This window comes from Lactuca sativa, unplaced genomic scaffold (genome assembly GCF_002870075.4).
Source record: "Lactuca sativa cultivar Salinas unplaced genomic scaffold, Lsat_Salinas_v11 Lsat_1_v11_unplaced_55, whole genome shotgun sequence".
Taxonomy (NCBI): domain Eukaryota; kingdom Viridiplantae; phylum Streptophyta; class Magnoliopsida; order Asterales; family Asteraceae; genus Lactuca; species Lactuca sativa.
The window spans coordinates 9242-25624 of record NW_026440241.1 but is presented as its reverse complement, the minus strand read 5'-3'; the positions used below and the strand labels follow the sequence as shown (position 1 = coordinate 25624).

The window sequence follows — 16383 nt, the reverse complement described above, 5'->3', positions numbered from 1 at the left end:
AGCTATCAAAACATTACAAAGGAATCGATAATAATAGATTGAATAACCAAGCACCCTTACTAACACTTATTTTACTATTTCTATATAAAAACGAATTGCAAGAGTGGTGAGACAAACTATCAACTAAGGAACTATTTTTTTGAAATTTTAATTCTCGTTTCCTTAGGTTCAATCTCCCTAAGTGGTGTCCGCATCCATTTTTGCGATTATTTAGTTAAGTTGTCCGAAAAATAAATAAAAATTTGATTCAGTAAAAAAAATTGAATCATTAATGTTATTACTTGGATGTGTGACTCCAGTACACCCCAAAAAAGCTCTTAAGTATTAGACAATACATGTTAGCCCCAAAGATACGGTGGTTTTGATGTCATCTTAGATTTGAATAAGAAATGAGGAATCCTAAACTAGCTATCTAGGAGATTATATAAAGAAAAAAAAAAAAAAAAAAACAAACGAGAACTCCAACATATATAAAAAAAAAATAGGATTAAAAAATTAAAAAATTAAAAGATAATAAAAAAAGGATAGGACCTTTTCGATCTAAAACTCCAACACTCCCCTTAAATGAAAACTTAATGAGATTGACTATATACATCGAGCCCTTAAAGTGCTAAACACCGACTATGATATCATGTTGGTTAGAGTGAGATATTATATTTGGAGTCATCGTTTTGTTAAAAAAAAGGCTTGCAACTATATGAGTGACTTTGGAAGAAACATGAATTTGTAGAGAGGTTTCTAGTTATTAAAAATAGTTTGATAATTGTTGATTGGGTCAAATATAATCGAATCAATGTCCATTGAATCATCAATTGTCTTGAAATATAGTAAGTAAGAGTTATATAATAAGACAAGTAGAAGCTTCTAAGTATGATATCAAATAGTCTAAATATAACCGATTAAATCCAACCTTATAGGACCAAGTGAAATCCAATCGAGCCCAATAAAACCATATCAAATAAATAGTCCCTTAGCCAAACTTTACAAGGTTACGAACTAATCTTTAAACCTAAAATTGATGCCAATTTTGTAGTCTAGAAGATAGGTTTTGGGTGGAGGCCACCAAAGAGAGCATCATGATATGTTTGCATGCCCTAAAAAAGGTCGGATGACCATATTTCCAAACTAGTAAATCCAAAAATTGTTAAAATTTCAATGAGCCTAACTGCCTAAACTCTTTTAATTATATAATAAGCAATCAAATCTGTCAACATTCGTGGTATTTAACCGACATGACATTTACACATTTTTCAGAATAATTAGTTTTCTATAAAAATTCTTTTTGTAAAATACGATGAAAATGATAAGATTGTTGAAGATACGTTAAGGATATCTTGTGGTTGTAGCAAGTTCGACGCAAAATCCTCCTCAATAGTTCGTCAAATAAACGCATAAAAATTGAATAAAATTTCATCGGAGAAACATAATTCCTAATTTCATTTCCTAATAATGTTAGCTAGAAACCAAAATCTCCGGTAGCCATTGCCATAGAACTAACATTTATGCCTCACGGTAACTCCTAGTTCTCCGGCGACTATCAAAGTAGTCGCCATGTCAAGAAACATTCCATGTTCTACCACTCCGGCCAGTCTTAAAATTGCATCGCCGGCAGCCTTCAAATCCCCAATGTCTTTCTTGAAATACAAATCGATAATGAAATTCCCATTATCAGTCACAAATGGCTTACCATTTTCCGGCGAAGTACGAAGCTTTGCAACACAACCAGCTTCTTCAAACAACGATTGAAGCTTCTGCGCTGTGAATTTCCAGCAAAAAGGAACGATTTCAACCGGCATGGCTAACCCACTTCCTCCGACATAGTCCACCAGTTTGGATTCATCGACAATCACGACGAATTTCTTGCAACAACCTTCGATCATTTTCTCACGAAGCAACGATCCGCCTCGGCCTTTGACCAAATTCATATCTGGGTCAACCTCATCTGCTCCATCAATGGCCAAATCGAGAACAGGGTGGTTATCAAGGTCCGACAGAGGTATGCCCAGAGACAAAGCTTGCTCATGAGTCATCGTCGAAGTGGGTATTCCGACGATGTTGCTTAGTTTTCCTTGCTGGAGAAGCTCTCCGATACGGTCAATAGCGTGTTTGGCGGTGGAGCCGGTTCCGAGGCCGAGAACCATGCCGGATTCGACAAACTCGACGGCCTTGTAGGCGGCGATTTTTTTGAGTTCGTCTTGGGTTAAGATGCGTTGGTGGGGTGAAGGGGACGGCGACGACATTAGTGCGGCGGCGTTGGCTTTCTTTGATCCGAGATAAGCCATAGCCATCTTTAAGGGAGTTTTGGGGTAATGCGTTGGAGCAATTGAGACCGAAGAATGGAAAGGAAGATAAGAATGAAATTTTTTAGGGTTTTGATAATCTTTGAAGATCTGAAATGGGAAGATGAGATTTGGAGAGAGAAACGTGTTGGGGTCGAGCAAATTTGGGGGAAACCGAGTGGGGTATTTATTAGGAGAAGCAGGGAAGGTTCAGTGAAGGGTCCGATTTGGAGAATCGGGTCAACTCGATTCGGTTTAATTTGGATAAGTATCCTCCCCCCAAGTCCCTAATCTCAAATCGGTTATGTTTATACACATTTTAATTCTTATATTTAAAAATATTTTAGTTTATATTCATATTTAGTTCTATCTTTTTTTTTAATGAAAAATAATAATTACTCTATATAATAAAAAATGGTTGTGAACTTTTTGATTAACCTGTTAGATGGAAGGTTTACATTCAATTCGACTAATATTTTGGTCTTTTATTAGAATATTATAGTGTTATACCTTTTGCATTTATCCTTATTAGCATTTGTGTATATCTACGGTTTCCTTATACAACTCTAGCCGATGTGTATATATACTCCTAGGGAGATATGAATAAATCAAGCAGTTAATAAACACTTTCTCCCTCCCAATATCGACAACCTACATGGGGCGTATATCCTCCTTGGGCTTGACCCCAAGCAAAGTGGATGGAACCATCATGTCCTCATCCCACCAATACATGGACTAGGCGTAACAACCCCAAGCATCCTTTGCCCGCGTCCATAGCAGAATTTTTCATCAAATGTGTACAACCCAACACCCACTGATCTTGTTCAAGCCATGCAAACAATGACATTTAACCCACCAGATTCAAACTGGTACATGGATATCAACGCTTTATCACACATGACTGGAACCTAAGGTAAGTTCAAATAGATCGGTTTTGTTATCTTTTAGACTATGATGTGAGTTTTCTCACTATACTTTGTACTGTAGTATGTGTCCTTGTTTCTAGGATGTTGGTACACTATAACGATCTGTTATATTGGTAGATCTGTATGATTACATCTATTTGTTGGTAATTGACTATTATTTGAATATGTTGACATAGTGTGGTTGGGTTGAGGCAGTACTGTTGTGTGTTGTAAGCCAACAAACCTCGGAGCAATCTAGTCATAAGTTGAGGGCCCGGGAGGGGGCAATCTAGTCTTATGTTGTGGGCTCGGGAGCAAGCCGGTCATGAGCTGAGGGCCCGGAAGGGGTCAATCCAATCTTATGTTATGGGTTCGAGGGCAATTCAGTCTTATGATGTGGGCCTAATATGCATGCATTGTATATATATTGTTGTGTGGGGTATTTTGAGGGAACTTACTAAGCTTTGGCTTACAAATGTTGATTTTAATGTTTTCAAGTACATCAGATGATCAGGGCAAGGTGCATGCATGATCATACATATCCTCTTACTGACTTATGCATTGAGAGAATATTTTGATACACTGGTTTCTATGGATTTGAATTTGGAAATAATGTTTAACAATCTTATGTTTTATGAAAATGTCTTCAAAAAAAAAATTGTCATGGTTATGGGATGTTAAAATTTGGTACCATAGCCCAGGTTTGAGATAATTGGATGAACAATTTTGTGATTCCAAATTTAAACTATGGATCTGCAAAAATATTTTTCATAATTAATTTTTAAAACGATCAACGGAGAGGATGTGATGTGTACAGTCAGTCGGAGCCCAAGGAAAGTTATTCCCCAAGATACCCACATTTGTTTTATGTGAATTGTTGATGTGTTGAAATACATATCAGCTTATAGGCTATAGATCTTCAGGAATTGCATGATATAATTGCCTGATTTATGATGTCTGATAGCCTAAAGGGATTTCTTGATATGTTATATGGAAATGGCATTATTATTGTAGTTTTTTAGTGTGTGCATCATAGTTGTACATAACTTAGATTTTATAGCCTAAGAATGTTTGATGTAGCCTTATTTTCTGCTCCTTTTCTAGTTGTGGGCTTAGGGTAGAATCAATTATTTGATTGTCTATCGAATCTAGTTTTATATATGATTAGCATACACAAAGCGGTTGTAGGTTAGTAGAAGTTTCATGAGTAGGTGTGGTTGTTAGAAATCAGTGTAATGTATGGTTATCTACTCTTGAGAGTGTGGGTATAGGATGTACGCATATCGTAGTTGTTTCGCAATAATGTTTGACAATCTTATGTTTTATGAAAATGTCTTTTTAAAAAAATTGTCATGGTTTTGGGATGTTACACCCTGGAGCAAACACTTTAGATTCTCTTAGATTTCAACAATTTGTTTCTTGTAATGGTACTAAAACCAAATCGCATTGTTCTTCTTGTGTTTATGGAAAACATATCAAATCTCCATTTTATGACTCTAAATCTTTTACTTTATCTGCTTTTGACATCATACATAACGATTTATAGACTTCTCCAGTTATGAGTTCCGGGGGATATTATGTCTTATTTCTTGATGACTACACAAATTTTCTTTGGACCTTCCCTATGAGTCACAAATCTCAAGTCTTCACAATTTTTAAAAACTTTCACACATTCATTTAATAAACCAAAATCTAAAACTTTCAATGTGATAATGGTACCGAATACAATAACTCCTATTTCCATAAATTTTGCACTCAACATGGCTTGCATTTTCATTTTTCTTTTGCACATTCATCTTGGAAAAATGGAAAATACAAAAGAAAAATATGTGACATTAACGTACAACAACATTCGTACTATTCTTGCTCATTCTCATGTACCTCCCTCATTTTGGCACCATGCCCTTAAAATGGCAACCTACTTACTTAATATCTTACCCTCTAAACTCTTAAATTATCAAACCCCGACACAACTTCTTTATCATCGCACACCATCTTATGCACATTTAAGAGTGTTTGGATGCTTATGTTATCCTCTCATTCCTGCCACCACCATCAACAAACTCTAACCTCGTTCTACGCAATGTGTTTTCCTTTGTTACCCACCTAATCATTGCGACTACAAATGCTAAGATCTCAACCAACAAAAAATAATTATCTGTCGAAATTTGGTATTTGATGAAAGAATATTTCCATTTGCTACCAAATTCCATTCTCTACCCGATACATATAAGCTCATTCATGAAAACATCTTTCCTTTCCACTTACACCAACCCGAAATAACAACAAACCCTTCACCGCAACCCACTTCTGACCCAACCCAACCTGCTGCAGAATTCGCCCAGCAGCCCAACGTTGACCCATATAGCCAACAACCACCTCGACTGACCACTTCCTTGCCTCAATCCACTATTGGGTGTTCATCTCCATTTTCCTCTATCCCATATCACTCTTTACCCAACCCTTCCTTCGCTACAATTCCTATATTCCAACCCACTTCTACAATCGCACCCTCATTCACTTGAACTATCCACACTCGTAGCATGCCGGGTATTTCAAAACTGAAGCTTCCATTCAATCTTAGCACCTCCTCTTCTTTATCTCCTCTCCTATAAAATCCAAAAGAGGTCCTCTCCGATACAAATTGGAAAAATTCTATTACCGACGAATATAAAGCTCTTATTGATAATAAGATTTGGACCCTTATCCCTAAGAAACCATGTATGCATATTATTCGTTCAATGCAGATTTTTAGACATAAAATGAATTCACATGGCTCATTTCCCGGCTTTAAAGCACGACTTGTTGGTGATGGTCAATCTCAACAAATGGGAATCAATTTTTGGAGATGTTTAGTCCGGTTGTTAAACCAACTACCATCAGTACGGTCTTGACACTTGCCATCTCCAAGTCATGGTCGGTTCACCAACTATATGCAAAAATGTTTTTTTACGTGGCAAGCTTAATGAGGTCCATTATATGCACCAACCTATGCGGTTTTAGGATATTTCCCGGCCAAACCATGTTTGTCTACTCCAAAAATCCCTTTATGGACCCAAGCAGACTCCTCGCGCATGGTATAAATGATTTGCAGATATGTCACCAAAATCGGTTTTATTCATAGGTAATGTGATCACTCACTTTTGTTTATCACAACGGGCATGATATCACTTATTTATTACTTTATGTGGATGACATTATACTTACAACGTCCACTCAAAAGTTACGTACATCATTCATGGCTCTTCTTGCAAGTGAGTTTTCCATGCCAGATTTAGGACCTCTAAGTTGTTTCCTTGGAATTATAGTTCAACGACACTCACATGTTTATTTTTACATCAAAGTATTCCAAAGACATCACTAAGTGCGTTGGTATGTCTTCATGAAAACCTTCTCACACCATATTTGTAACATTCATAAAATTCATAAAAATTTAAAACTTTTTCAAGCATCCAAAAACCATTACTTATTACAAAATGTTTTCAAAATAGTTTCATATAAAAGTATCCTATAAATCGAAATCATAAAATGTGAGGATGCGCACGATCAAGCCTTTGCCTTCCCACGATCATCCGAAGTACTTGAAACAAAATCCAAAAGTGTAAGCCCGAAGCTTAGTGATTTCCCCCAAAATACCAATGCCATGCAAACCATAACAATATAATAACAAACAACATGCATATAGAGTCTTCAGTATGACTGGATCGCCCTCGTTGGGCCTTCAGTCTATCTGGCCCATTGTTAGAACCTTCATCATGCCTGGTCCCCCTACTAGGCCTTCATCCTGTCTGGACCATTCTTCGGGCCTTCGGCCTGATTGGTACGCCCCGATAGGCCTTCAGTCTATCCGGGCCGCCCTGGGCCTGTTGGCCTAGAGCACAAAGAAGAAATACCTCAACCCACCCGCAATCACACAATCAACACATAATATCATATGCTGGCTAGCATGTACAAACAGTCAAACAGATCTAGCAAATCACTAATCATAGCATCATCTTATCTACCCGGATACCGACCTAACATGTCACTAGACATAGCATCATCCTATATACCAGGATACATATCTAACATATCACTAAGCATATCATCATGCGATAACTAGGATAACAATCCAAAAAGGGTCGGCCTTGGTGCCTTCGAACCTGTTGGCATAGTGAGGAAAACTCACCTCACAATGTCCAATTGAACTGAAAAGATCAAGCTCTCGAATCACAACCCCAAACTCAAACACCTACAACCATCATAGGACCAATTCCATTAAGACCCAAATTACCAAAATACCCTTAGAAGTCAAACTTTGTCAAAGTCAAAGTCAACATTCAAGGTCAACAGTTGGGTCTTCCAACTCGTCGAGTAGGCTTTGTAAATTACGTGGCCATCTTGGTCTCTACACGACAAGTTGGGACCTTCAAATCGTCAGGTAGGTCTTATGAAATGCATAAAAACCCTTAAATTTCATACTTGGGAGTCGGGATGTTACAACTCTCCCCCACTTGATTTAGGCTTCGTCCTCGAAGACTGTTGCAGTGAAAAACTCCGGATAATGCTCCCGCATCTCGGCCTCCAGCTCCCAAGTCCACTCGGATCCCCTCTGATGCTGCTAATGTACCTTTGCCAAAGGTATCTCCTTGTTATGTAGAATCTTCACCTTCCTTTCCAAAACAACTACCAGTCTCTCTACGTAGTTCAGGCGCTCATCGACCTAGATGTCATCTAGTGACACAACCGCATCCTCATCCAAAATGCACTTTCGCAACTGCGAAACATGGAATATGCTATAGATCTAACTGAGCTCCTCCGGAAGATCCAATCTATAGATAACCTTACCAACCCTAGCAAAAATCAAAACAAACCAATGTATCGGGGACCCAACTTTCCCCTCTTCCTGAAGCGAATCACACCCTTCCAGGGTGAGACCTTCAGCAACACCATGTCGCCCACCTGGAACTCCAACTCGGATCGACGCCGGTTGGCGTAACTCTTCTGCCAACTCTAAGCAGTCTGCAATCATTGTGTGATATGCTGAATCTTTTTGGTAGTATGCAAAACCACCTCGATATGACCCATCACCCTGTGGCCAACCTCACCCCAACAAACTGGTGTACGACATCTCCGTCCATACAACAGCTCAAATGGTGGAGCACCAATACTGAATTGGAAGTTGTTGTTGTAGGAGGACTCTGCAAGGAGTAGGTAGGAGTCCCATCTCCCACCAAAGTCAATAGCGTAGGCCCGCAACATATCCTCGAGGGTCTATATGGTCCGCTCACTTTGTTCGTCTGTTTACGGATGATAAGTTGTACAAAAATGCAGTCGTGTGCCTAGTTCCTCGTGGAACTTCTACCAGAAACGGGAGATGAACCGAACATCACAGTCTAAAACAATAAATAACTAAACCCCATATCAAGCAATGATCTCGCGAATATACACACCGGCCAGCTTCTCGGCCGATGAGCTCTCCCGAATAGGTAGAAATGGGCACTCTTGGTCAATCGATCCATGATGACCCAAATAACGTTGAAACCCTTTGTCGTTCTCGACAATTTGGTGATGAAGACCATCGTGATTTGTTCCCATTTCCACATGGGAACCTCTAGAGGTTGTGTTAAATAAAAGGAATATAGATAATCTTGGATCAATGAGAGTTGTGAAACACTTTCAGATTAAAACATTTCGAGGGTACACTCAAAATCTCTAATCAGATGAAACTCATTGTTTTTCTATAATGGATAATGAAGAAGATGTTATGATATCTGTACCCAAAAATAAACCCGAAATTGATCACATAATAGAAACTAACTTCTTGTCCTAAAACTGCTATATGGTAGTTACAGGAAAACAACAACCTGTCTAAAAAACGGTCATATTACCTGTCAAAACTAACATAAAATCGGGTCTATAAATGGATCACAAAACCGGGTATTTTACAAAAATATGAGATTTCTCATACATTTTTTATATAGTAACATAACTCATATAAAAAATTTACGCACTGACCTGGCAGCTCGACCCCAGCCAGGGGCTCTGCCCCTTGGACCTTGCTCCCAGGGACGTTGCCCCCGGACCCCCGTTAGTTCAGGGGCTTCGCCCCTAAATAGCAATATACTTTCAACAATGACAAAATCAAACAAATGTGCACTCCGCACGATACTAGTTTGTTCGATAATTGTCAAAGTGACATTGATCAACAAATTAGCCCCATTACACTTAAATAATATTAGTGATATAAAATCACTAACAAAACTCCCCCATTTAAGTGTAATCTTGATTAACTTAAAATAAAATCATAACAACAACAAACTGATGCATAAATGAAATATCGTGACGATTGAATTTCACATTAGTATATTATTCATTCCAAATATTCGAATATCAAGGTGTCACTAAGGATTGAACCCTTTCTATTCTAAGTGAATACATGAAGATAATATACACAACAATTTTCATTCTCAAAGTTCTAACTTGACACTATAATTTACTAGCTTGTGTCCCATCCTTCAATAAGCATATCAAAGCCAAGTCCCAACTTCTTGAAGCAACTAAACTTCATTCTTATATAGATCACTACTAGAAAAAAGGCCTTTTACGACGTCATTGCGCGTCGTAAAACGCTCAGACGACGCGCAAATGCGTGTCAAGGAAGGCCCTGTCATAAAGAGAGACGACGCGCATTTACGACGCGCATTTATGACACGCATTTACGACGCGCGGTTACGACACGCAATGCGTATCAAGGAAGGCCCTATCCTTATGGAAATTCGTTCTGGTACATCTCATCATATGTCACCACATTTTTCATCCTTTATTTTGTTATCTTGTAGTTCGCATATTTCTTATATGTTAGCTAGTGCTCACCTATGCCAGTTGAGGGTGTTGGTTCTGTTGTCACTCCTCATATTTCTTTGACCAATGACTATTATATTCCTACACTTTCTTTGAATCTTGCTTTAGTCAGTCAGTTGTGTAAGTCTGGTTCTTAGGTCTTATTCTCTGATTTTATATGTTGTGTTCACGATCAACAGTCTTAGGGGTTGATTGTGAATGACCATAGACTTAGGTAACTTTATTTCTTAGATCAGCTACAAGAATTTGATGTTGTTGCTTCCAGTTTTGATTTGTTCTCTTTTCATTTAAATAAATCATCTTCAAATATTTATCTTTGGCATTCTCGTCTAGGTCATGCATCTGCATCTCATTTACAATTTTTAGCATTTACTGGTGTGTTAGGTCTTTTAAACAATCATGATGTTTCTTATTGTTGTGGTTGTAAACTGACTAAATTCTTTGCTCTTTCATTTAATAAAAATGTCACTAGTTAGGTTGCTCATTTTTAACTTGTGCATTCTGATGTGTGGGGTCCGTCACTGGTTTCCTATAAAGGGGGATCCATCTTACTATGTTTTTATAAATGATTACGGTCGTTATATGTGGATTTATCTTATGAAGCAAAGGTCTGATTTTTTTACCATATATAGCGAATTTAGAGCACTTGTTAAGACTCAACATTCGGCTGTCATAAAATGTTTTTGTTGCGATTTGGGAGGGGAATATACTTCAAATGATTTTACTTAACTATTTGCATTTGATGACACTATACACCAATCATCGTACACAGATACTCCTCATGAAAATGGTATTGCAGAGAGAAAACACTGTCACCTTGTTGAAAATGCATGATCCTTGCTCTTATCCTCTTAGGTTCCTAATAACTTTTGGGGGGGAAGCTATTATTACCGTTACATATGTCATTCATCGTATTCCCAATGCACTTAATTCTTAGATGTCTCCCTATGAAAAATTATATGGAAAACTTCCTGAGTATTCCTCACTACGTGTATTTGGGTGTACATGCTTTGTTTTACGACCTCATGCTGAGCAAACCAAATTGTCTCTAAAATATACTCTATGTGTATTCTTTGGGTATGATATTGGTCATAAAGGATATCGATGTTATGATCCGACAAGTAAAAAATTGTATGTTTCTCGACATGTCACCTTTCTAGAACACATTCCTTTCTTTAGCATTCCTATTCAGTCACATAATTTTTGGATCCCATACAAAATAACACGTGGGGAATAGTAATCATAATCATGAATCAAACTATGAATTGCAAGTAATCTAGTAAAAGTTCTTGTATATTATTATGTGAGAGTGGAACATACAAAGAACCTTGGGGGGTTTTCTTCAAAAATATGATATTGATGCAGATTGGGAACTTATGGGAAGCTTACTCTAAAACAAGTTAAGCTAAGACTATGTATAGTGGTTAGGTACATCATTGAGAAATAAAATAAGGCAACCACTAAGAATAAAATACATAAGAAAAGTCTTCAAAATATCCTTCACAAATGCCAACATCATTTTCGATATTTTCAATCCAACAATATCCCCATAAATGTTGAAACTGATGAAGAACACGATTTACTTATTCTTGGCATTTCTCCCCCTAGATTGTGAGAATAATTAGAACATGGGATTTTCAAAGAGAGAGGAACAGAACTTTAAAAATGACATCAGTAAACCACATAAATCCAAAAACTTGAACTCCGCTTGAGTCTTCAATAAATGCTATGGAGAGGATCCGGAATGTTACGAAGCATCAAACTCAATAGCTAACATCTCAAAACATAAGAGAGTTGGATATGAAACATGAAAGCTTTCCCAACGCTAACATTGATCTTTAAAACCCATCAGATAAAAAAATGCCTCTAAAAATCTTACAATGAAGCTTTAACCTTGTAACTTTGCACTTTTGTACCTATACGTTCGCAATAACATCAAAAACATCAAAGAACCAGCGATCAATCGGCAAAACATATAAGTAACTTGTGGATGATAACTTTAACCGATGGGAAAACACCAGATTTATGAACCATTCTTAACCTTCGGAGTCTATCGCAAGAAAGCTTTAGATTTTAACACCCACCATCGGATTTAAACAGTATCTTTCAGACATGGGTAGTCACTTTCGGAGTTGAACATAAATCTTCAATAAAACAAACTAAAACATATTCTTTTTGGATTTTCCGGGGTTTTTATGAGGCTAAAATGAAAAGAAATTAGACTTCATTTTGGATTTGCGATTTTTCTAAGGCTTAGACAAAATGAAATGAAAAGAAACGACATTTGTTTTGTGTTTTTGGGTTTTCTAGTGTTTTAGAGAGAAGAAAGAGATAAGAAACGAAAATAAGAAAGGTTTTTAAAGTTTTCAGAGTCAGGGAAAAATTCTTCAAATTTCGAAAGTGCCAAACTCTGAAAATGGTAATATTATATATGAGGTATTTTGAGCCCTTGGTGTCTGTTGGAGCGAAGAAAAAAATAAAGCTCTTCATTTTTCCGAAGCCTTCGGATTGAGTAGATGTGACTTAACATTTTCTAAAAGATGTACACTCTGAAAGAGATATACTCCAAAAGACGTATTCATTTTGAAACACATCACTCTGAAACATGTATTTTCTACACATGCTTAGGTGGTGTTGTTTTTTCAGAAAAATCACTTTTGACCATATCTTGCTATGTCGCGCAGCACACACACAAAACTTGGCATTTTGCAGTTGCTTATTTTTTGGAAGACTTATAACTTAAAAATTGTTGTGCGTTTGTTGTGTGGCGCAACACTAGACCATCCTCTTCAAACTACTTCTCACTTACCTTAAGTTATATTATTCAGCTAAGATTTGTTTTATTTTTTTTTTCATCATGTTTATTATTTTAATAATATTTGAAGAATATGTAAACAATTGGAGTATATTTTACATAATTTCAAAACCATTCGGTAAATTTCATATAAATATTTTTTGTGCTATATTGTCTATAACTAAATATTAATAAATTATAAATATAATCATTAAAATTACCAAATTTATTGAAGTTTACTGGAAAAATAATCATCATCTTCAAATTTTTAACAAAAATGAACATGTTTTTGGCTAAATTAACAATTTTATTTATTGTTATTTAGCAAATATTATATTTAATTCTTTTATATAAACGTCGTTAAAAATCATAATATCACAATGATCTTTTTATTTGATTTGCATATGATTAGACTAAATAATTTTTTTATTTAGATTTATTTTTAACTATTATATAGTTAATTTCAGTTTATTGCGGTAGTCTGCAGAGATTAAAAAACAAACAAACTTCTTATTACAAGTTTCAGCCGGTTGGTTTATCTTTTCTACGGCAGAGGGTTGCAGATGTGGTCCGCATACTTAGCCGTTTTCACTTCGAAAAAACAAACAACGCCTTATTGTGACATCCCCTATTTTTCAGAACAAAAAAATCTCTTCTTTACACTTTAAAATCAAAATATTTTTGTTTGCGGAAAATCCAAGTACAAACATACATATTGTAGAAACTGTTTCGTTGTATTAAAATGTCTTTCAATAAAGATGTTGTTTCCAGATACAAAAACTCTAAGGATGTCATAATCAATACATAACATTGTTACAACTTAAAGACCTAATGATCCTAAATACTATTGGTAGTTGTCTCTTAATCACCTAGTAATCCTAAACAAGTTCCAACAGCTTTAACCTTGTTACCTATGATGCATATAATTTAAGTGGGCCAGGTTGGGAAACCTAGTGAGAGATATATGGTTTTCATTTCCACAATATTATTATCATAATAATTTATAATTATCCAACCTGAAAAACTAACTATTACCAAACAATATAGATATATCATTTAACTTAGATATCTATAAAACATTACACCTATTCATACTCATCTCAACTGATTCTCACAAATCCTAGTGAACGATTATCAACTCACCTGATGAATTGTTTAGAGTAATGTTTTGACTACACAACTAGGGACTTTCTTGGCTAGTATAAGCCATAAAGGCACTTAAGTCGTCAAAGTATTTATTGATTATGACATCTCCATTTTATCTACATTTGTGGGTTATAAATCCACACTAGCAACGTAATTCACAAGACTATCTAGAATGTCAAGTGTTTTCATCTTACCATGTTAGATGACCAGACATACCATCCGGTTTCTTGATCGGGCCCACCATTTATGGCTATATAAAGGAATACTATTTCATTGCACAGACCCGAGTTTTCGGAGTTGCATTCATGTCTGCAGGTCGCACCCATGCACGAGTTCTGTGAATTTGGACTACTAATGCAAGATTTTCAACTCACCTGATGAATTGTTTAGAGTAATGTTTTGACTACACAACTAGGGACTTTCTTGGCTAGTATAAGCCATAAAGGCACTTAAGTCGTCAAAGTATTTATTGATTATGACATCTCCATTTTATCTACATTTGTGGGTTATAAATCCACACTAGCAACGTAATTCACAAGACTATCTAGAATGTCAAGTGTTTTCATCTTACCATGTTAGATGACCAGACATACCATCCGGTTTCTTGATCGGGCCCACCATTTATGGCTATATAAAGGAATACTATTTCATTGCACAGACCCGAGTTTTCGGAGTTGCATTCATGTCTGCAGGTCGCACCCATGCACGAGTTCTGTGAATTTGGACTACTAATGCAAGATTTGCACCTCCCTGCATGCGGGTAGGAGTTGGAGTAAAGCCATAGATACAAGATTGTAAGCCTATCATACATTTAAGCTTATAAAATCACTTGAGTATTGTCTTTCTACCAATGTGGGACACATTCCCACACTCACCTCTTTTGCCAACTTCTATTCTCAAATGCCCAACTTTGAGTATCGATATCTCATTCACATATACTCCATTTTGGACATACAATATATCGTTTCAAAGCTCTCACGAAGAAGAACACAAACCCACTTAGAGTTAATAATATATACAACATAAGTATATATTTATATATGTCTAAAGTTAGTGAAAAATATGCATATTTTTTACTAAAATTTCCAACAATCCCCCACATGAATGAAGATCGATATCTGCACATCAAATTTCCAAACGAAATTTTTCAACAGTTAAATCTTGCATAGGATAGGTAGGTGTAACCCTTTGAACCCTCCCTTAAGAACATATACTTAATCTCCTAGCAATCAGTAGATCTCGATGTCTTTGAAATGAGATGTCATTTGTGTAGATGACACTATAATTCTCACAGGACTCTCCTTGAAAAATTCATATCCTCAAAGATGTGTTCGTTTTGGCCATGAATACTAAACTGGTTCCGCAACTCTTTAGGAATTGTGCCCTCATAATTCCCTTTAAAGCGACCCCACTTCTCTCTCACATAGGTGATTCCAAAAAATGATTAAAAACCATATGTTTAGCCTCTTATGTCACTACATATAGGGATGGAAGAGGAATCCATGTTAACTCCCTCTCCAATGACTTGCCTCAATCATACAACTAGGTGCTCCTTTTGAACCTAAAATTTAGGATATGTAGTCTTATGGGTAAGGTTTCCTTCATATGAATTTATTCATTCAAGGGCTTTAGTCCCATTCCTCTCGACGACTTATAAACTACATCTTCACTTAAGTCTTTTGTAAGTGGATCTGCAATGTTATCCTTTGACTTCACCCAGTCAATTGTGAAAACCCCCATAAAGATTAGTTTTCGTATTGTTTTAGGTGTACGTCTATTGTGCCGTGATTTCCCATTATACATTGTACTTTGAGCTCTACCAGTTTTTGATTGGTTATCACAATGTATACATATGGCCGTTAACGTCTTTGGCCATTTGGGAATGTCCTCTATAAATTTACATAGCCACTCCGCCTCTTCAGCATAAATATCTAAGGCGATTTGGAATCTATAGTACATTTGGAATTTATAGTAGATTTAGAAGTTTCCAAGCTATAGTTGCACCTCAAAGTGTAAACACATATCCACTAGTAGATTTGGAATCTTTTATGTTAGATATCCAATTTGCATTGGTGTACCCTTCGATAACTGTTGGATGTCTGCCATAATGTGGTCTATATTCTCGCTTGTATCTCACATACCTTAGCAGCCTAGTAATACTCTTCTAGTGTTCAGAATTGGGTTTACTAGTATATCTAATTAGTCTGCTCATAAGATATGCTGAGTCTGGTCTGATACAATTTGTTAGATACATCAGACTGCCAATGATTCTTGAAAATTCCACTTGATTAACACTATCACCTCTATTTTTATGTAGACGTTGGCTAGTATCAATTAGATTTCTAGCTACGCTAGTATCTCCCTTAGCAAAATTTTCAAAATCTTATCCACACAGTGTGTTTGACTTAAAATCAAA

The 16383-nt window shown here is 36.4% G+C and overlaps 1 protein-coding gene across 1 annotated transcript; it reads right to left on the bottom strand.

Moving 5' to 3' along the window:
- Nucleotides 1–1362: 1362 nt before the first annotated feature.
- Nucleotides 1363–2437, bottom strand: LOC128129551 (probable ribose-5-phosphate isomerase 2). The gene has a single exon (XM_052768014.1). It carries the CDS (start codon nt 2286–2288, stop codon nt 1494–1496), a length of 795 nt encoding a protein of 264 aa, XP_052623974.1. The 5' UTR covers nt 2289–2437; the 3' UTR covers nt 1363–1493.
- Between the last annotated feature and the right edge of the window lie 13946 nt (nt 2438–16383).